The 23,052-nt window shown below is 42.1% G+C and overlaps 1 protein-coding gene across 1 annotated transcript in view; it reads right to left on the bottom strand.

Annotated features, from left to right (window-relative positions):
* LOC130355875 (A.superbus venom factor 1-like) overlaps positions 1-23,052 on the bottom strand; it is a 266,587-nt gene that overhangs the window by 92,049 nt on the left and 151,486 nt on the right. Inside the window, exons 17-22 of the mRNA XM_056556718.1 lie at positions 21,450-21,579; positions 19,975-20,049; positions 19,163-19,354; positions 17,354-17,465; positions 5,656-5,741; positions 1,412-1,551 (exon numbers count right to left, since the gene is read on the bottom strand). Coding sequence (XP_056412693.1) covers positions 1,412-1,551; positions 5,656-5,741; positions 17,354-17,465; positions 19,163-19,354; positions 19,975-20,049; positions 21,450-21,579 — 735 coding nt within the window. The remainder of the gene's footprint in view (positions 1-1,411; positions 1,552-5,655; positions 5,742-17,353; positions 17,466-19,162; positions 19,355-19,974; positions 20,050-21,449; positions 21,580-23,052) is intronic.

Here is a 23,052-nt window from a genome sequence, read left to right as displayed (position 1 = left end):
TTAGGCGCATCAATTACCCAGGACCGCATAAAGTAGTACAGCTATAAGAAGGTATGTCATTCAGAAACATGGAAAAGCTCTTCACACCTGCTCCTGTATATAATAGCTCAGCTGATATAAGCAGATACGCCATTGAGGAGCATGAAAAAGCTAGAAATTGTGAGAAATTTTCACCTAGCTTTTCTGGGCTCCTGAATGGCATATCTGCTTATAATAGCTCAGCTATTATAGAAAAATGTACCTATAACTTTTAGTCAAATCTGTATATAATAGCTGAGCTATAATAAGCAGATATGCCATTCAGGAGCATGAAAACGCAAGGTGAGAAATCATCACCTAGCTTTTCTGGGCTCCTGAATCTGAATGGCATATCTGCGTATCATAGCTCAGCTATTATAGATTTACCTATAACTTTTTGTTAAATCTGTCTATAATAGCTGAGCTATGGTAAGCAGATATGCCATTCAGGAGAATAGAAAAGCTATGTGACAATTTCTCACCTAGCTTTTGCATGCTCCTGAATGGCATGTCTGCTTATAATAGCTCAGCTATTATAAGCAGACATGCCATTCAGGAGCATGGAAAAGCTAGGTGAGAAATTGTCACCTAGCTTCTGTGTACCTGAATGGCAAATCAGTTCATGCCTGGTGGACTGGTGGTACCTTTGGGGAGACTTTTGGCAGAGACCGCTGGCGGGACCTCAGCAGCAGAGCAGCCACTAGGGGGAGGAGCCTCCTACACTACCCTGACGTCACATGGGGCACGCAGGTCAGGAGGTTACGCAGCCTACGTCATCACCCAGGGCCTTGGTAAGAAAACAGGGCCGGCCTAGGACATCGCAGGGCCGACCCTTTTTTTCTGCAAATGTAGCTGCCGCGGGCACTGGGCTGCCTATGCGGGTCGCCTATGCAGGCTGCTGGGCCTATTTTAACATAGGGGCTAAGGGGCTAATCCCCAGGAATGACAGGGCCCAGGGCAGCTGCCCCTTTTGGCCCACGTTAAAGACAGCCCTGTTTATTATGTTTGCCCTCTGCAGCCTGTCTACCATTTACATTGCTTATATGTAATTTATGCACTGTGAATGCTGCTATCTTGAGTCAAGGTCAAAAAAGTGACTATGTGGAAGGCCACAGAAGGTGGGAGGTCCTTGCTCAGTCCAATCAGTGAGTAGTTGAGAGTGTAGAGAGTAGATCCGGAGCAGCACAGCTATCCCTCCTAGACCTAGTCTTCAGACACCAACCGATCTTTTAGGAGTTTTAGTTCCATCATATCCTCTTTATACTGGCTATCCTCTTTGAGATGTGTAAATATCATGCACTTATTTTATGAGTGGTATAACTACAGCTGTAAAATGAAATTACATGTAAACTGTCAGTTCCTCATTGAATTCAGTGGAAAGAAATTGACAAACCTTAGCTTGCTGCGTCATATAGTTGTGAACTACTGCTCGGATCTGTACTTGCTCATTTCTTATAACACTGTAAGGCATTCTCAGGTCAACAAAGAACTCTTTAAAGGTGGTCACTTCATAAGGTTCTGATACACAGATGCCTAAAACAAAAAATAACAGAAAAATATTTAGTCAAATTGTCAAGAAGTTACTTTTGTTATCAAATTTGGTTTCTGTACGTTAAACATCTATTCCTTATAGTGTCCTGATATCAGTCAAACCTCTAATAGGGCTACATGTACATAACCATTAGTGATGAGCGGCAGGGGCCATACTTGAATTCACAATGTTTTGCGAGTATATGGATAAATATTTGTCCTATGTTCGCGAAATTCGCATATTCGCTATATTCGTTCTTTTTTTTTCATGCGAAAATTCGCATGAAATTTGCATAGTGCGCATGCACCATTATAGTGTCCTCTGACTGGAAGTGCCCACATTTGTGAATATTTGCATATTCGTGAATATTTGCATATTCGCACAAATTCGCATATTCACAAAAAAAGAGTATACGTCATTATGAATATACAGTATATCATTATATTCTAAATATTCACGAAATGCCGATATTCGCAGTAAAAATGCTTTGCATTTCAAATATTCGCGCTCAACACTAATCCCCATTGAGCTCTGCTAAAGGGAGATCTGTTCGCTCAACCCATTGAAAGGTTAGGAAACACCTGGAGACTCCTCTCAAGTCAATGAGATATGTCAGGACCTGTTGGTGTCAATTGTGCAAAGGGTCAGTTTGGCTCCATTGTCTGGTGCCAAACAGACCCTGAACAGGATGTAACACAATGGTAGTGTGAACTTAGCCTTACTTGTTAGGCTTAGTTCACACCATTGTTTGGCTCCATCCAGGGGTCTCTTTGGCGCCACATTACTAACTGGAACGGTCCTTTGCACAATGGGTCAGAGCAAATTCCACTGACTTGAATGGGGTCTGTTTGGTTTTCCGTCTTGTATCCAGAGCATAGGAAAAATGTAAGAAGTGGCAAAATGATATTTTATTTTCTTAGCATATAGTGGATTAAAGCGGCCCTCCAGGCTTCTCTTACTGAGGCTCAATCTTGTATATGGGCAGCAATTACCAGCTCATTTATTCACTGGTGGTTTAGCTTCTGTATTTTATAATCATTCTGTCCTTCAATAGAATGTAATAGTTATCAGCATGCAACGACTTCCAGCTGAACCTGTGATAGACTTATGTTCATACAAAGCAACCACTATGTGGAGGCCGAGTTGCAGGTTGAAGGAATGAGTTCAGCAAACACTGCTAAACTGTACTGATCACAACTCTTGTCCTAATAGAACAGAGCTCTAGAGCAACCAGGGAGTAAATAAATAGCAGGTTATCATTCCGTGTAGATACTGACTGAAGAGTATGTCCACACATGAATATTTAGGGTAGCAAAATCATCACCAGGAAATATGCAGCAAAATAGGCACATGTGAACATACCCTTACAGTGCATTTCAAAAGTCTTCAGACCCTTTAAGTTTTTTCCCCCATATTGTTATGTTGCACTTCCTCCCATCATTCTGCACTAAATACCCCATAGTAACACAGTGATAACAGAATGTTAGACATCTTAAAATATTTTAGAAAAACTAAAATGTTTAATTGACATAAGTATTCAGACCCTTTACTCAGTACTTAGTTTAAAGGGATACTCCGGTGGGGAAAAAAAAATCAAATCAACTGGTGCCAGAAAGTTAAAGGGGTACTCCGGTGGAAAACTATATATTTTTTTTTTTTTTTTTTTCATATCAACTGGCTCCAGACAGTTGGACAGGTTTGTAAATTACTTCTATTAAAAAAAATCTTAATCCTTCCAGTACATATCAGCTGCTGTATACTACAGAGGAAGTTGTGAAGTTCTTTTCCGTCTCACCACAGTGCTCTATGCTGACACCTCTGTCCGTGTTAGGAACTGTCCAGAGCAGGAGAGGTTTGCTATGGGGATTTGCTCCTACTCTGGACAGTTCCTGACATGGACACAGGTGTCAGCAGAGAGCACTGTGGTCAGACAGAAAAGAACAACTCAAGTTTCTTTGTAGTATACAGCAGCTGATATGTACTGGAATGGTTAAGATGTTTTAATAGAAGTAATTTACAAATCTGTTCAACTTTCTGAAGCCATTTGATAGGAAAATAATAGTTTTCTATCAGAGTACCCCTTTAAGCACCTTTGGCAGCAATTACAGCCTCCAGTCTTCTTTGGTATGATTTTTTACAAGGTTTGCACACCTTGATAAGGGGATCTTCTTTGCAGATCCTCTCACGCTTGCATCGGGATCGTCGGTGGAAGCTATTTTCAGGTCTCTCCAGAGATGTTCCATTGGTTCAAGTCAGGGCTCTTGCTGGGCCACTCAAGGACATTCACAGAATTGTTGTTTTGTGTTGTCTTGGCTGCGTGGTTTGGGTCATTGTCTTAAAGATAGACCTTCATCTCAGTCTGAGGTCCAGAGCACTCTGAATAAAGTTTTCATTTGAGGGGTACTCCACTGCCTCATCGTTCGGGAACATTTTGTTCCGAACACTTGGAGTGGGCAGCAGGGGGTCGTGACGTCACGGCAGTGCCCCTCTTGATGTCACGTCATGCCCCCTCAATGCAAGTCTTTGGGAGGGGGCGTGGCAGGTTCACACCCCCTCCCATGGATTTGCATTGAGGGGGTGTGGCCGTGGCATCACGACCCCCGCCGCCCACACCCAGCATTCTAAATGAACACCGGGTTCTGCACAGAGATAGCAGGGGTGCCCCTTTAAGAATATCTCTGTACTTTGCTCCATTCAGATTTGCCTCTAGCCTGACCAGTCTCCCTTTCCCTGCTACTGAAAAACACTGCCACAGCATAATGCTGCCATGTTTAACTGTAGGGATGGTATTGGGGTGGTGACAGGCAGTGAGTGGTTTCCTCCAGAATTAGAATTGAGGCCATTTATGATGTTTCTGACTTTGTATTTAGTAACTGCAATTAAAAACCTAAACAAGCAAATATACACTTAGTAGAAGTGACTGTTTGTCCAAAAGGGTAGATATGTTCAATGTACAATAATATATAAACCTTTAACCCTTTTCCATAAAATTTATTTTCTTTTCACAGGTTTTAGTGAATACAATTACAACATATGAGGAACATCTATAATCTGACAAAGCTTTAAAGCATTACTGTGATTTAACAAAACTTTTGACATTTCATAGGGATATGTCAAAAGTTTTGATGGGTCTGATGTCTGAGAGCCTCACCAATTGCTAGAATGAATCAGGATTTACTATAGAGTCTGTCTCCTGCAGTGAGACAAGGAAAGCAACAAGCCAAGGAGAAAAGATTTGACATATACACGATTTGGCATACAAAATAGTTTGCATCCCCCCTCCCACATCGGAAATTATTGGTCCATTTATCTGCACAGGATAGAGGATAACGTACAATTTCTAAATCAGTTTACCTGAAATAGCCCAAGGGTAATATTTTAGGTGTGATTGCCAAGGCCGGCAGTGCATCCTACAGGGAAAGATTATTTTTCTATTTAATTGAATACATTCCTACTTTTGGCTAAAAGGTTGTTTCACATGTGGCTGTAGTGATAAAATGCTACAGCCAGATCTTAGCTGGACCTCAACAGGGAAATATAACAAACTTATCCTTCAATGTTCTTTTGCTGTTTGTTTTCCCATTTGTTGGGTCAGTGGCAGCTTTTCTAGAAGTAGCATTAACTAGGTGTGGCATTTTTTCACTTAGTTTGTGGCATTTATTCACTTAGCACTACACAAAAAAAAAAAAATCCTGCCTAAAATAATGTGCAAATGTGTGTTGCATTAATTTATGGGTTTTTCACATTCCTTATGATAATTCCTTGAATTACATGGCTACAAATGCATAAACAAACCTTTTGAAAAATGGTACACAAACTGCATAAAAAAATGTATAAAGCACAAACAAAAACAGACAAAAACCACTGCAGCAATATAACAAAGGTGAAAATGCCAAAACAAAACAAAGCATCCGCATTTAAATGTAGAAAATTTCCATAGCAAAAATGTCTTTAACAAAATGATTTGTAAATACAGCTGTCACTTTTTGTATTCTATAGGGCGCAATTCAAGCCAAAATGCCCCCTCGTGGAAAAACGAACCTCATACTTTTTTTTTGCTTTCAATGTTGGTGATAATAACATTATTTGGCTTTACTCCACGTTACCTTTGTCTTTCCTAATGCTGATTGCTTGTACCACCCAAGTGGTGATGGAGTCCGGTAGCCTAAGAGGCAATGCCACATCGACAGTGCTATAAATGAAGCAGAGGTTTTATAAATAAGCTGACACAAGGACATATTTGAATGAATTACAATATATTATAGATGCAGTGTCTGATTGGGATATCTGCGGGGCCTCTACTTGGGTGTTGTATACCCTATTGCCTTATTTAATATGCACTGTTTTCATAGTGTACTGTCAATTTGTTTACAATGCAAGTCTGAGAGTTATGCAAGAGTTAACCCATCCCCACACACACACACATCTAGGAATCTTTCAAAAAGGGAGGAGGAGCTTACTCTAGGCCAGTCTCTCTAGTGAAAGTAAGAGAGAGTTCAGCTAGAGTGAAGCGTCTCTGCTGAGAGGATGTGAGAGGAGTTTAGTCCAGGACCGCTAGAGGCAACAGTTCCTGCTAAGAAGTACCATCCAGAACACAATCCAAATGTAATCCTAATCTAAAAGAGGAAGTGAGAAGTTTAAACTGTGGGAATTTAAGCAAGGGCCTTTTAATTCATAATAGAATGGAAGTGGGCTTCCAGCCAGTCCTAGTGCAGCATAGTCCCAAGAATTTACAGATCTGCACCCTGCCATTAGGAATTGCAGTGCCAGTGAGACAGTGAGTTCAGTGTCCTGACATTGTCCTCTTCAAGACATGTTTTACTGTTATATCCTTTTTTGGCTGAGAGAAAAGGGTTAACCCATGTACAACACTTCATTAAGTACATTGTCGGATGGAAAGGAGCTAGCATTATCTGTGCCGCTCTACAGTAGGGTAATAGAGGAGTATCTTGTTTTCCTCCCTTTCCTCGAAGAGTTATGCCAAAACCAAGAATTGCTTAGGGGTAAAACAGCTCCTGTGAAGATTTCAGTACATTTTGAGGTCCCATCGAGGGAGAGAGCTAAGGAAAGAAGAAAAAGTGGAATATAGCTAAAAGAGATAAAGACTGTGGAAAGAGGTTGTATTTGTGCCCCATTGTTACCCTGGAACTCTTAAGGGTTTATGCCAGTCCTAAAAAAAAACAACTTCTCCCAGCAACGCTTATTTTATAGCTTACACTCCACAGTCAGCATTGCATCACAAAACTGAGTGAGCATCTTTTGTGAATTCAGTGGGAGTCAACCAGTTATAGTGTGGGCTAGAGAGAAGTTGGAAAGTTCCAAGCACCCTCACTATTATACCTTTAGTTTCAGTAGGCTAATTTTTTTTTGTTTATTCTATATTGTTTTTTGGCATTTTTTGGTGAGGTTTAGCTGAAACGGCCAAAGTGAACTTTCAACATTGAATTAAAAAAATGCAATGAAGACATATACTTCAAAAAGCAAAATGTAGGAACATGAGTAGGGCATAAAGAGATTTCATAAGCATCCAACTAATCATAACAAGCTTGTCACGGAAAAAACTAAATGGAATCAACTTAATTAGGCTAGTACTCGAGATACAGATATACTAAATACCCTAAATCAAATCCCCATAGGACCGTATCAGAACAAACATGGATGCAAGATATAATATAGTCAAGGTCACAAGGACTACTTTTTGACTAGCAGTTTTCTCATCCAAACTGGCACTATTTAGTAGTTAGCTAAATAGCTTACTGTACTTATTTTTCAGGTGTTTATTAGGCACCACATTTTTCGCAGTTGCCTTTGTTCTACATTTTTCTAAGCAAAATATCGTATTGGAGCACTTTATGCAGTGAGCATGAAGTTATAATGTATGACTAATTGTTTTTTGCTCATAACTTTTGCGCAAAGCTTACTTTTTTGTGCAAAACTATACCACCTAGTAGGACATGTACAAATGTTTCAGATGCCAGAGCACAAAGCTTAAACCTAGCTGTGCAGCTTACTGGTTTTTATAAATGGGCAACATTTATCAAGTTCCTGCGCCATTTTTATAAATTTTGAGGAGCAATTAAAAAATATACCAAGCAAACATGGGTAAAATCTCTGCTACCTCACACCAGCATCGGTAAATGTCCCCCCCCCCCCCCCCCCCCCGATAAATGTCCCCACTGATTCATGCAAAATTTATACCAGGGCTACAAAAAATCAGTTCCTGGTTCTAAACCTTACAAAAATACCTCTTTATTTCTGTAAACTCTTTAAACAGTTGTAGAGGGGTATTCCAATGGAAAACATTTTTTTTTTCATATTAACCAGCTCAAAAAAGTTAAACAGATTTCTAAATTACTTCTATTAAAAAACCTTAATCCCTCCAGTGCTCTCTGCTGACAACTCGGTCCATGTCAGGAACTGTCCAGAGGAGGAGAGGTTTGCTATGGGGAATTGCTCCTACTCTGGACAGTTCCTGGCACAGACAGAGGTGTCAGCAAAGAGCACTGTGGTCAGACAGCAAAGAACAACTCAACTTCCTCTGTAGTATAAAACGGCTGATAAGGGGGGGGGGGGGGTCTATCAATGGTTTTTGTGAAGGTTTTGGTGATAAATAGCAACCACCAATGTGAACTAAAAGTTGAGACTTTTTCAGTGTTTTCTGTAAACATTGAGAGCCTTGTGCAAAAGGTTTATGCTCTAGTTTTCTGTGGAAAACAAATACCGTTTTCCCTAATAGTATTTTGGTCAATGTTTGGCACTTATTATGGTCAGCATTTTTACCAAAATACAGAAAAAAGTGTGTATATTTATATTATAGCTTTCCTCTGTTTCATTTCCACTCCTGGTTAGGTATAATAGGTAACCAAAATACCATAGGGTGCATTCACACTGGAAAGGTTCAGTGTGGATTTTTTTGGGATTCACTGCCAAATCTGCACCTGCAGTTTTTTAAATCTATTTACATTTAAATAAATTTTTATTTTATTTTCTAAATCTACATATCAGAAATATTTTTATTTAATTACCATTATATATCAGCAAACTAATATGTACCAATTTTCTTATTTAATTGTAATTTATTTGATTATAATTTTTGGGATATCCATACATGTGTTTATGTGCATATTTTCCATCCGTATACATATATATACGTATACATATATATATTAACTTGTATTTTTTTATTTTTTATTTTGTATCTATCAATTACAGCCCTGACTCTAAGCAAGCTCACTACTGACATCTACTGGCAACGTATGTTTCCCTTTCCTCACAACAAAACCACAAGCATTCTTAAACACTTAAGGGGTACTCCGGTGGGAAACAATAAAACATTTTTTTAATTAACTGGTGCCAGAAAGTTAAACATATGCGTAAAATACTTCTATTTAAAAATCTTAATCCTTCCAGTACTTTTTTAATAAAAAAAAAAGTTGATTACATTTTTTTCTCCAGCGGAGTACCCCTTTAACCCAGTGCTCTAGTTTTCTTAGATGGTCAATCATCCTATTAACTTTAATTGGTCTGTGGTTTCATCATCTATATATCCAAGTAAGCCTAATCTCACCTGTTTAAAATTGCTTTTGCAATCAGTCTCCCATCCAGCCGAGAATCTGGGATGCACTTTAAGAACCCCCTGTACAAATTGCCTGTTTATACCCTGCTACCCCCTGACCGTACTCTACCAAAGTAAATATTTGTATCAATTTGCATCAGAATGTTTAACAAACAAAATTAACAAATAATAAATACAATGAAAATAAATCAGAATTTAAGTAAAAATACAAGAATTTTCATCTACCCCTGTGTCTCTCAAGCAGGGTCGACAAGTACCCCCAACAAGTCATGTTTTCAGGATTTCCATAGTCTTTCACTGGTGATATAACTGGGGTGATGCCGGATTCACTGACCATTATATCACCTGTGAAAGACCAAGGAAATCCAGAAAACATGACCTGTTGGGGGTACTTAAGGACCACGCTTGAGAAACACTGATCTACCCTATATCCTGGTTACATTTTGAGCCCATACCCTGGTAAACAAATTTATTTCTGTAAACTGCAGTAACACCCCAGGTTACAAAAATTACAATGATCCATTACTTAATCTAAATCAATGTTTTTATCCCATCCTTTTCCCCATTATCGATCTACTGTACATTCCACGCACACACACATCATTCATCATTACTATTACTATTATCTTTATTACAGCCTCACGGCACAGACTCGTCTGAGATGGGAATCGCAGGCAGAGGGATGTCGCTGCCGAGCTCTCCCCACACCTGTTCTCTGGTTAATCCCTGCTCTGCTGTCGTCTAGCTGGCTCTCCTGGCTGATTGAACCCTCTTTGCTGAGGTGCTGAGATGAGATGCAGACTTCCATGCCATAATGCTCCTGGGCTATTGCTCTGAACTGCCCTGGTGAACGGGTTCCTGAGGTGGTTGCAAACTGCTGGATTTTTGGAATCTCTTGGACGTGGAGACACTTGGATACCACAAGATGCCAGGGTATGCGAGAGCAGGATGTCAGCAGTTGGAAGCATACCATGGGAACAAAGGTACTCTGCTGATTCAGATGGCCTCTGTGAGGATCTATGTCCTCTCAATGAGGGTAACAGGATGTCACTCTGTGCAACCGGCCCTTTGTCCTCCCTTGGATGTGTGGATGTCTGGGCGCTGCTGGTTGCCGGGACATGTAACAAGGAGATGTCGGGTTGAGATGGCGGTTTGCCAGGACATGTAACAATGTACTTTGTAGTCTTATATGCCCTGTATGGAGATTGAACTAAACTGCTTATATGCCCTGTATGAGGATATTGAAGATGGAGGATGTATGTGGTTCTTGGAGGAAGTTTTTTTTTAATGGCCTGAATAATGGACTTGTGCAAGATGGACTTTATAAGTTGTATTGACTCACGAATCAATGACAGTTACATATAGTCTATTTGCTTGCCTGTGTAAAAGCCTAGCAGGATACGTACATTTTATCACTGGACTCAAGACATGCTTATATCTGTCTGGAAAGAAATGGAGAATTATAATTTTTTGTGTTTTTGATAGTTCTGGATTCAACTACCAATCTATGATTTCTATATTGGAAGCAGGCAGGAATATTGTGGCTTAAAAGAAAGAGAAAGAAAAACTTTTTAATAAGAGTTTTTTTTGTTTAGTTTTTTTCTTGTTTTTTTTTTATTTATTTATATTTTCATTTTATTTATTTATTTACTTCTTTTGCCTCTTCTCCCTTATTTGCCCCTTGTTGGTTACATGTATGGATCATTTTCATATTCTTATACCACTATATTACTATTTGTTTGAACTTTTTATAGCCTTTATTGGAGCATATTATTATGGGTTGTGCATTAATGTATACATAACTAGTGGTATTAGTATTATAAAATTATTGCATTATGAGTCACGAGAGCTGAAAATCTTCATATTTTGGGGTTTTCTAAAGAGGTGGTACAGGGCAGGAATATATATTTTTCTCTCCTGTCCTGTTCTTTACAGCTTAATTTAATACAGGTTATGTAAATAGAATTTGGTTCCCCAAGGATGTGGGGGAAAATGGAAGTGGCTGGGGCAGAGGGAGATTCGATTTATTAGTCGGGAGCTGAAGCTTGGTGGGGGATGGGAATTTGTTGCGAAAAGTTAGAGTCTTGTAGACTGTGGTGTATGGGACATTATGGGGGATGGGGAGGGTGTCATCAGTGGAGAGGTTTTTTTTGTTTGTTTTTGTTTGTGTCTAGTCTTCTTAGTCTAATGAAAGTATACAGCTAAGATGTTGATGATAAAGGCAGATATATTTTTTTACACGCCAATTGGAATCAAAGGGAGGTGATCTTAGATTTCTTGCATCTATCCCCACAATTTAAATTTGAGGTTCTCCTGAAACTGTTGAAGTTTTTGAAAGGGAAAGGATATGAGGAATTGTATATCTCAGGGGACTTCAATGGAGGGAAAGGCTACTACTGAGCAGGACAAATTCTGTAAGAAAGTAGGATGGAAGGATAGTTGGGGGGAACTTAATCCTGATAAAATAGCCTTTTCTTGTTACAGTGCCTCCTTCTCAGCTGCTTTGAGGATCAATCTGGTGCTCATAAATGAGATAGCATTACGGAAGACAATAAAAATTTCATATGAGCCCTCATCGACCTCTGATCATTGCCAAGTTGTATGCCATCTTAAAAGGGATAAAGATAGATCTTATTTTATTAGGCGTAATTTAAATAGTAACCCACATTGGCTATCAATCAAGGAATTTACTGAAGGGGTTAAAACAGAGGTTACAGAATTCTATGAAAAAATAGGGGTTCAGCTAGTCCCTTTGTCGTTTGGGACACATTGAAAGCCTTCTTAAGAGGGGTAATGATTAAAAGGATAGCGATTTATAAAAGCAAGCTTAGAATGCAAGAGAACAATGCAGAGGCAGATATAAAGAGAAAGGAACTGGAGTACATTAAGAATCCATCGCAAGATAATCTTCAGAACTTATAACATTCTCAGGCATTATATGGTAATATTTTGTTGGAAAAGGCGCAACATAGTCTGTTCTTTAAGGGAATTTTTGGAAAAGGGGGTGGGGGGGGGGTGGGAATAAGAAAAATGTTATCCTGAATTGTTCAAGCCCAAAAAGAGAAAGTGGAAATTAATTCAATAAAGAATAGTCAAGGGGAAATAATTACTGACCCTAAACAAATTGAGCGGGAAGTTAAAATGCACTTCCAGAAGGTATACAGCTCAGAAGGGAAAGTAGGGGAGGATGAGATGGAGGAATATTTGAATAAAATTGAGGAAAGCAAGGCGCTATTGAATGCGCTCATAGACGTCAAGGATATAGAAGGGATTTGGCGACTTTTTCGGGGAACATTGCTCGGTGGACGGTTGGCCTCCTCTTTGAAATCTATAGAAAATTTGGGAAAGCGCTATGACCAATGGATATAGATGTTATTAATGAATCCTGTGAAAAGGGGGGCTTTCGCCCATCAATGATGGAAGCGGTCATAGTGCTGATAATGAAGGAAAGGTAAGTACCCACTCTTAATTGACTCATTTTGGCCAATTTCCCTATTGAATACAGATTTGGAACTTTTCTTTAAATTTCCAAAGTAATTGCTAGTAGGTTGGCAAAGATTGCTACTAGCTTAGTAGGAATAGAGCAAAATGTTTGTTTGTTTTTACTGGGGAGGAGTATCTTGAAAAATTTACATAGAACCTTCATTAATATTCAGCAAAGAGTGGAGGGGCCCTGCTCCATCCTGTCTCTCGATGCAAATAAAGCGTTTGATAGGGTGGAGTGGTGATTGCTATTTACCGTTCTGGAAAAGTTTTATATGGGAAGTCATTTAAAAATTGCATTATGAATATGTACTCAGCACCAACAGCTAGAATTAATGTTAATGGAAAGTTGACAGAATCTTTTTGGCTGGAAAGGGGCACCCGGCAGGGTTGCCCCCTCTGGCCATTATTATTTGAGATTTGTTTGGAACCCTTGGCCTGTAAAATAAGAGAGGCTGACTCAATTGAAGGTTTTGGATTAAAAGGAGTGAAGAAAACAATTCTAATGTATGCAGACGATATTGTTCTGTTCGTAAAAGATCCAAACAGCCAAATATCTAAATTAATTAGTTTAGTTAAAGAATTTGGTAGTTATTTGGGACTGAGTATTAATTGGTCGAATTCTTCATTACTACCATTAGGGGCCACTATAGGAGATAGTGTGGGTGAGTTAAAGGTGGTGGGAGACCCTCCTCTACCTCCTCTATATGCATTGATATGGAGTTACCTTATATACTTGAGTATAAGCCGAGTTTTTCAGCATGATTTTTTGTGCTGAAGACTCCCCCCCTCGGCTTATACTCGAGTGAACAAAAAAACATTTCTGGCTTTAGCTGTGAGGGGATGGTACCGGCCGTCTATCTCTGCCTGTCAATCCCTTCTCAGTGGTCTTCAACCTGCGGACCTGCGGACCGATGGCTGTCCGAGCATGCTGGGAGTTTTTAGTTTTGAAACATCTGGAGGTCCGCAGGTTGGTCATCATCCAGACCCCCCTTTTGTTTTCTACTCCCATCCCCTCGGTGGGAAGGAAGGGTGAGCTGGTCCGGGCCGTCATTATTCGACCTCCTATGCTGCAGGGACCGTCTGGTGGGGAGGGTTAGTCGTTCCGGGCTGTCCATCTTCACCGGGAGGCCCTCTTCTCCGTTCTGGGCCGGCCCCGGACTAGTGACGTTGCCTTGATGACGACGCGCAGGGACGTCCGTGCGCAGAAGACGTCCGTGACGTCCCTGCACGGTGGCGTCAAGGCAGCGTCACTAGTCCGGGGCTGACCCGGAGCGGAGAAGAGGGCCTCCCGGTGAAAATGGACAGCTCGGAATGAATAACCCTCCCCACCAGACGGTCCCTGGGGGGTCTGGATGATGACGAAGGCCGCAGTGGTCTTCAACCTGCAGACCTCCAGATGTTTCAAAACTACAACTCCCAGCATGCCCGGACAGCTGATGGCTGAAGTTTTGCAACATCTGGAGGTCTGCAGGTTGCAGACCACTGAGGAATGGATTGACAGGTGGTGATGATGAAGGGGGGGGGGGGATGATGACGAGGGGGATGATGACGAGGGGGGATGATGACGAGGGGGATGATGACGAGGGGGGATGATGACGGGGTGATAATGACGGGGTGATAATGACAGGGGTGATGATGATGGGGGTCATGATGACGGGGTGATAATGACAGGGGTGATGATGACAGGGGTGATGATGACAGGGGTGATGATGATGAGTGTATTGATGACGGGGGTGATAATGACGGGGGGTCTAGATGATGACAGGGGGGATGATGACGGGGGTCTGGATGATGACAGGGGGGGATGATGATGGGGGTCTGGATGATGACAGGGGGGATGATGTATTTCCCACCCTAGGCTTATAGTCGAATCAATAACTTTTCCTGGGTTTTTGGGGTGAAATTAGGGGCCTCGGCTTATATTCGGGACGGCTTATACTCGAGTATATACGGTATCTTTTTATTTTTTATGTATATTTGTTCTGTATTTTTGTGAATACCGTTACATGGAATCCCTGAGAGTTATACAATTCAGACCCCGATCGCGACTCCTGGTATAACTCCCGCTGGCACATTGTTATTACGGGGATTACGATCTATTCAGTAAACTTGCATTTGTGTGTTCATATGTGTATTTTTGTATTTGTATAATATATATATATATATATATATATATATATATATATATATATATCCTTGTATGACACATTTTAGAATTCTTTATTATATCCACATGCTGCAGAACAATTACACAGCAGAAATTGACCTGCAGTAAGGTTTTAAAATCTGTAATAGGGATGCTGCTCATGCTGGACAGTTACAGCTAAGAAATGTTCCAGCTAAGACGGTGCGCCTGGATGTACCTAGTGAACAGAGCTGGGAGCGCATGGTTTTATTCACTGTGTAGTGGCAGTTTTGGTTTAGTACAGATCAGCTCCCATTCTTTTTGCAATGAACAGCTGAGCTATCAGATATAGTTGGCATATCCTGAGGATAGGCAATTACAAAGTTAAATAAATAAATAAATAAATAAATAAATAAAAACATGTAGGGTCTGTCCACACTTACAATATCCTGCACATATTTGATGTGCAGGATTTGGAGCTGCAGATCTTAATCTATATATATAAAACTCAACGTGTGTGTGTATGTATGTATGTATGTATGTTCCCCAAAACGTCCAAACTGCTAAAGATATTAACATGAAACTTGGCACACATGTTACTTATATATCAACAACAAACATAGGATAGGTGATTTAACCCTTACTCACCCCCATTTGCCAGGGGCGGGGCTTATGTTTAAAGTCCCATACAATTCTATGGGAAATATATATTACTGCATAACTTCCAAACGGCTGGAGATATTTCCATAATACTTGGTCACATGTTACTTATATGTCCACTTAAAATATAGGATAGTTAATTTAACCCTTAACCACCCCCATTTGTGAGGGTCGGGGTTTTTGTTTAAAGTCCCATGAAAATCAATGGGAAATGTATGTTCTCACATAACTTCCGTATGGCTGGAGATATTTCAATACCTGGTGCACATATTACGGGTCAGGATATGAGGTCGGGATAGGAGGTCGAATTAGGAGGTCGGGATATGAGGACAGGATTTGAGGAAGGGATAGGAGGTCGAGATAGGCGGTCGGGATAGGAGGACGGGAGAGAAGGTCGATATAGGAGGACGGGATGTGAGGACGGGATAGGAGGTCGGGATAGGAGGATGGGATAGGAGGTCGAGATAGGAGGACAGGATAGGAGGTCGGGATAGGAGGTTGAGATAAGAGGTCGCGTTAGGAGGATGGGATATGAGGACGGGATAAGAGGACGGGATAAGAGGACGGGATAGGAGGCGGAGATAGGAGGTGGAGATAGGAGGACGGGATAGGAGGTCGGGATAGGAGGTCGATATAGGAGGACGGGATAGGAGGTCGGGATAGGAGGTCGAGTTAGGAGGTCGGGATATGAGAACGGATATGAGGACAGGATAAGAGGACGGGATAGGAGGTGGAGATAGGAGGACGGGATAGGAGGTCGGGATAGGAGGTCGAGATAGGAGGACGGGATAGGAGGTTGGGATAGGAGGTCGAGATAGGAGGAGGGGATAGGAGGATGGGATAGGAGGTTGGGATAGGAGGGTGGGATAGGAGGTCGAGTTAAACCGGGCAACGCCGGGTACTCAGTGTCACGATTCGGCTGGCTGGAGGTGGATCCTCTGTGCCAGAGAGGGATTGGCGTGGACCGTGCTGGTGGACCGGTTCTAAGTTGCTACTGGTATTCACCAGAGCCCGCCGCAAAGCGGGATGGTCTTGCAGCGGCGGTAGCAACCAGGTCGTATCCACCAGCAACGGCTCAACCTCTCTGACTGCTGAAGATAGGCGCGGTACAAGGGAGTAGACAAGAGCAAGGTCGGACGTAGCAGAAGGTCGGGGCAGGCGGCAAGGTTCGTAGTCAAGATGGATAGCAAGAGTTCAGGTAACACAGGCTTGGACAACACTAAACGCTTTCACTGGCACAAGGCAACAAGATCCGGCAAGGGAGTGCAGGGGCAGTGAGCAAATATAGCCAGGGAGCAGGTGGAAGCCAATTAAGCTAATTGGGCCAGGCACCAATCATTGGTGCACTGGCCCTTTAAGTCTCAGAGAGCTGGCGCGCGCGCGCCCTAGAGAGCGGAGCCGCGCACGCCAGCACATGACAGCAGGGGACCGGGACGGGTAAGTGACTTGGGATGCGATTCGCGAGCGGGCGCGTCCCGCTGTGCGAATCGCATCCCCGACGGCCATGTCAGTGCAGCGCTCCCGGTCAGCGGGACCGACCGGGGCGCTGCAGGGAGAGAGACGCCGTGAGCGCTCCGGGGAGGAGCAGGGACCCGGAGCGCTCGGCGTAACACTCAGCTAGTGTAAACCAAACGACTGAACACAGCTTCAAATCCTGTGCATCAAATATATGCAGGATATTGTACTTGTGAATACACCCTTAAAGGGGTATTCCGCCCATAGACATCTTATCCCTTATCCAAAGGACTGGAGTAGCACCCGGCACAGAATGCCGGGTGCTGCACGGAGAGCACAGGGATCCCAATGTGCGGGACCCCCAGGATCAGACAAGATGTCTATGGGCGGAATACCCCAGGATTTAGAATTACAATATAACATATTATATTATATACATGTATACAGTGTGCAATGCACTTTGACGGTTATTTCATTCTGTATACTAGTAAACTTTTCTCACTCTTTTTTTGATTCTTCTTCAAGGTGCAGAACATTCCAGCGCCAGCTCTCAGGGAAATTACTTCGGGGTGTAATGTCATCTTCCAGATCTTCTTCAGTGTCACCATCAAAAGCTAGGAAAAATAATGAATGACCTGCATTATACTTACAGTGTACAGAAATCACAAATATTCTAAAACCATACCTGTGTCAGACAAAGTGTGGCCTTGGAAAAATTAAAGGGTTTCTCCGGCCCTCTCTTATCCCCTATCTAAGATGCCTGATGGCGGGGGTCCCGCCACTGGGGACCCCCGCAATCTTTCATGCAGCACCCCGCTATCATCAGCCTCCAGAGCAAACATCGCTCCAGATCTGATGAATCACGATCACAGGGCCAGAGTATCGTGACGTCATGGTTCCCCCCCGTGTGATGTCACGCTCCACCCTCTCAATGCAAGCCTATGGGAGGGGGCATGACAGCCACGACGCCCCTTCCATAGGCTTGCATTGAAGGGGCAGAGCATGACATTACACAGGGGCGGAGCCGTGACATCACGATATTATTGCCCTGTGATCGTAATTTATCAGACCCAGAGCGATGTACGATCCGGAGGTTCATGAAAGCGGGGTGCTGCATGAAAGATTGTGGGGATCCCCTTTGGATCTTAGGTCCGGAGTAACCCTTTAAACATTATGACATGTTCCAGGATTGTCTGGGTAACGTGTTATCCAGAAAAACAATTATAGAGCACAATAATAATTTTCCTAAGTGACTTGAATTATCCATTCAGCTTTTAAATAGCTGCAGGGACCAGCCACAATCCAAGCTGCGGACTGCTTGTAACTGTGCATTATTTGACAGAGTGCACTGCTGTATCCAACAAATCACAGAGAATGGGTGGAGCAGGTTTAAATAGATGGTACCTGGCAGGGATTGGAGGACGGCAGGAATCAGGCATGTCCATGAGGAAATCCATTGCAATATGCTGCCAGGGTACTTCTGGAATGGATACTGTTTGCAGCAAACCAGCAGGCTTAGCTCTGGAGACTATTTCTAGCGCAGATAGAACAGGCAGACAAGAACGCCTAGATGTCCTTTGGCAGAGTAGGCCTGCCAAATGCCTGTGTCGCAAAGTGACCCCAGTTACCTTAGTCCTGACACAGTACAATAATTGCTGTGCGACACTGATTTTTGATTTTGTGATACCAGTCAAGGCCAAGATCGCAGTCATGCAGTTACGGACAACGCGTTTTGTGAAGCCTCTGCTTCACCAAATGCGTTGTGCGCAACTGTATGATAGAATAAACACTATTTTTTTTCTTATTTGGTCCATTACTATTCTCTCCATGCCACCAGTATAGCTGCCAGGTGCACTATACAGTGACATATGCTATGTCAGGTGTCTCAGTTCAACACCAGCAGGTAAGCAATTTTTTTTAACCAATTATTCAAGAAGTTACTGTGTAAGGAAGCGCCCCCTTTGTTTTTTTTCTTTTTGCTACATCGTGTTTGAGTATAGGGGGAGATCTACCAATCAAGGCTGGCGGACATTGTGAAACCACTGGGGACCGCCCTGATGACTTGTGGTCCAGTTATGCATTGAAGAATGCAGACTGTGGTTCTGTTACCATGCATATACAAATCTAATAGGGCTACAATAGGAGTATTAACAATGTCTAATAGGTAATAGCTTTCCATCTTTTTTCAAGGACAACTATAGTCATAGAATAAACAGTCACAGGTTTTACTAAACAAATTTTTTAGAATGTCTTCATATTGGTAAAAGAAAGTTAACTAACATAAATATCACAAAAGATATTAGATACTTACACCTGTCGATTCCAAAATCAGCGTTAAATCGTTTTTTCAGCTCCTCCACATGGAAGCAGCACTCAAAGAACATGTTTGCACATTCCTCCCCCTGCTGAACCTGTTTTCTTCTCTTACTACATGAAAGTCCTATAGGACTCTCATGCAATCCAGCCAAACAACAAAGTCTCAGATGTTCTGGAGCTGAACTTGCTGTAAAGCAATAACATCATTTCAATGCCCAGCATATATTTGGTATGGTCCACCAGATTACCATATAAATATTATCATATTTGTCAAGGCATGTTAATTAAACATTAAAAAAATCACATTTTAAACACAATTAACTCTATATTTAAAAGTTCACTGTCAGATTCCAACACTGTCAATATGTTGTACATCTTGGCAAAACATTATCATTTCTAATATAATTCATGAGAAAATGTTATTTCCTTTTTTTTTTTTTTTTATAATTGCTTTTTAAAAAAAAAAAAAAAATAGGGGTCCCCATACCATCCAGAACACAATCCTGTCTGGATGCAGCATCATCTTTGTCCAAGCTGAAGCACAGGCTGGGACAAAGTCCAGGAAGGAGGGAATTGGACTTTTCTGTGCTCTCTCCTTTCCTGTCTATCAGACTGCAGCATAAAAGAGAGAGGGGGAGGCGTAAGGACAAGCCCCCTCTAAAGCACAGAATGAAAAAAACAAGTGCGCAACAGAAAGTAGGTATTTGTGAGAGAAATTAAGGTATTTGTGAGAGAAATGTGGGTGCTAGATGCATAAAAATGATATGTACATGGTCAGGATGACGTACTTTAAGCTAAAGTAATCACCTTTCTTTTGCTTTGCTTCTAAAATTTCTATTGAACGACGGCTTCGTCCATGTTGGCTTGAAGTGCAGGTAAAATCTGGAAAACATAACAAATTATTGTATATACAGACGTGAACAAAATTGTTGGTACCCTTCTGTTGAAAACAGTAAAACCCACAATGCTCTGTAAAATAACTTGAAGATGACAAAAGGAATATATGAATAAAAATTTCCTGAAAATTAGCCAATGGAAATCAGAAGTTGCTTTTGAATTGTGATTCAGCTAAATCATTTTGTAAATCAAAATAATGAAACCGTCCTGGACAAAAATGATGGTACCCTGAATTTAATATTCTGTTGCACAACCTTTTAAAGGGGAACTCCGCCCCTAGACATCTTATCCCCTATCCAAAGGATAGGGGATAAGATGTCAGATCGCCGGGGTCCCGCTGCTGGGGACCCCTGGGATCTCGGGTGCGGCACCCCGCTATTATTACTGCACAGAGCAGACTTGCTCTGTGTGTAATGACCAGCGATACAGGGGCTGGAGCATCGTGAAGTCATGACCCGCCCCCTTAATGCAAGTCTATGGGAGGGGGCGTGATGGCCGCCACGCACCCTCCCATAGACTTGTATTGAGGGGCGGGCCGTTACATCACGAGGGGGCGGAGCCGTGACGTAACGATGCTCCAGCCCCTGTATTGCCCGTCATTATGCACGGAGCGAGAATGCTCTGTGCAGTAATGATAGCGGGGTGCCGCAGCCGAGATCCAGGGGGTCCCCAGCAGCGGGACCCCAGCGATGTGACATCTTATCTCTTATCCTTTGGATAGGAGACTGCATATTCTGCTCCATCCACAGATGTTCAATAGGATTTAGATCACGGGTCATAGAAGGCCCCTTTAGAATAGTCCAATGTTTTGCTCTTTGCTATTCTGCTATGTGTAAAGGACAAGCCTCAAAGTTTCTGGGAGAACATCTTTTGAATAGATGGGACAAAACTGGTGCTTTCTTAAAAGTTACATTAGCTCTATGTTCACAGATGCAAAAATTAAGCATTTTAAGTCCTTTTAGGACAATTGACCATGGGACTGTTTAATTGCATACATACTACAATAAAACCACCACAGTGTATTATGCCTGTCAGTGAAACAGGCAGCCTATTAAGTCCTAATAGATGCATAAAGATGGCCAGATGATCAGAGGCCCATCATTAAGCCCCTGGCTGCCATGACAAGCAGTTGGCACCTCTTGATCTCATAGCGTACGGAGTATGGGAGGCTATGATGAGTCTAGATGCTCTGATTGTTAGTGAATGCATCCTCTAAGGTATTAAAGAGCCGGTATTATACTTTTCTCTAATCCTGACCAAAATCATCCCTGTGCTGTACAGTTATTGTGCTTGACCCAAACGACATATCAACATGATGTGTGGTTTACAGAGGTGCATTCCACAGTGTATAATAGTGGTGTTTGGTCCTAGTTTCTTATCCTTACCTCTTCTTGGTGAAGTTTGTATATTTAAATTGGTTGTAAAATCTAAGCCAGCATCTTGAAATACACCCAAAGGGTTAGCGCCACTTCCTGGTGTGCATCCAATGTCATTTTGCTGTACATCATCCCATATCTAGGTTTAACAAAATAGTTGTCACAAATACAAATCCTACTAAACTGGCTTAAGGGGGTATTCTGGTCATAGACATTTATAGGGTATCTACAGGAACAAGGGTCCAATGAACCCAATGAGTATGCATATTTACCATACAAACTGCTCTCCATTACAGTCTATAGATACACATTAAATGTTTTTAGTGACTTTTTAATCAAAGTTTTTTTTTAATTATTTATTGTTTGTGTTTTAAATGCATACATACATCGTTTGCACACTGACAAAGAAATGAGGCATTGAGATCATTGACAAGATCCTCCCATGCAGATCTGGGTTTATCCTTCTATTCTCATTATCAATGAAACGCCACAAGGTGAGATCTTGCATGAAGCCCTCGACCGAGTGAGATTGACAATATTTTGTTTCTCCCATTTGCAAATAATGTTTTAAACTTCTTACCAAGCTGCTTGGTGATGGTCTTATAGCCTATTCCAGCCTTGTTTTGGTTTACAATCTTGTCCTTAACATTCTTGAACAGCTCTTTGGTCTAGGTCATGGTGAAGAGTTTGAAATCTGACTGATTTATTGCTTCTGTGGAAAGGTGTCTTTTATACAAGTAAATAGCTGAGATTAGGATCACTCTCTTTTAGAGAGTGCTCCTGTACATCACATAACTGGGAGACATAAATCTTGATGATTGATAGTGGATCAAATACTTATTTGACTGCAGTAAAATGCAAATCAATTAGTAACTTACCGTATATACTCGAGTATAAGCCAAGTTTTTCAGCACGATTTTTCATGCTGAAAAGGTCCCCCCCCCTCGGCTTATGCTCGAGTGAGATAAAAAAAATCTATTCAGGTATACCGGTGGGGAGGGGGAGGTGCCGGACCATCCATCTTTATTGCAGGGACCATTAGCATTCTGGTGTCAAGGGTGAGCCTGTCCGGGCTGTCCATCTTCACCAGGAGGCCTTCTTCTCTGCTCCGGACTAGAGAGGCTGCATTGATGCCACAGTGCAGGGACCACCGCAGGGATGCCCCTGACGTCATGGATGTCTGCTGCACGTCCCTGCGCGTCGTCGTCAATGCAGCGTCACTAATCCGGGGCCGGCACGGAGTGGAGAAGAGGATGGACGGCCTGGACCAACTTACCCAGTATGATGTTGGGGGGGGTGTCTGAATGATGACGGAGGGGGTGTCTGAATGATGACGGGGGGGGGGGGGGGGGTTGTATGATAACGGAGGGGGGGTCTGAATAATGACTGAGGGGGGTTTGGATGATGACAGGGGGGGTATGGATGATGACGGGGGATATTGACAGGGGGTGATGTTGACAGGGGGGTCTGGATGATGACAAGTGGGTTGAAAGGGGGTGATGATGACGGAGGGATGATGACAGGGAGGATGATGACAGGGGAGGGGGGACAATGTATTTCCCACCCTAGACTTATACTTGAGTCAATACTTTTTCCTAGGTTTTTAGGGTGA

This window comes from Hyla sarda, chromosome 1 (assembly GCF_029499605.1).
Source record: "Hyla sarda isolate aHylSar1 chromosome 1, aHylSar1.hap1, whole genome shotgun sequence".
Lineage (NCBI taxonomy): Eukaryota > Metazoa > Chordata > Amphibia > Anura > Hylidae > Hyla > Hyla sarda.
Note: the sequence above shows the minus strand (reverse complement) of the source record. Positions and strands in the feature narration are given on the sequence as shown.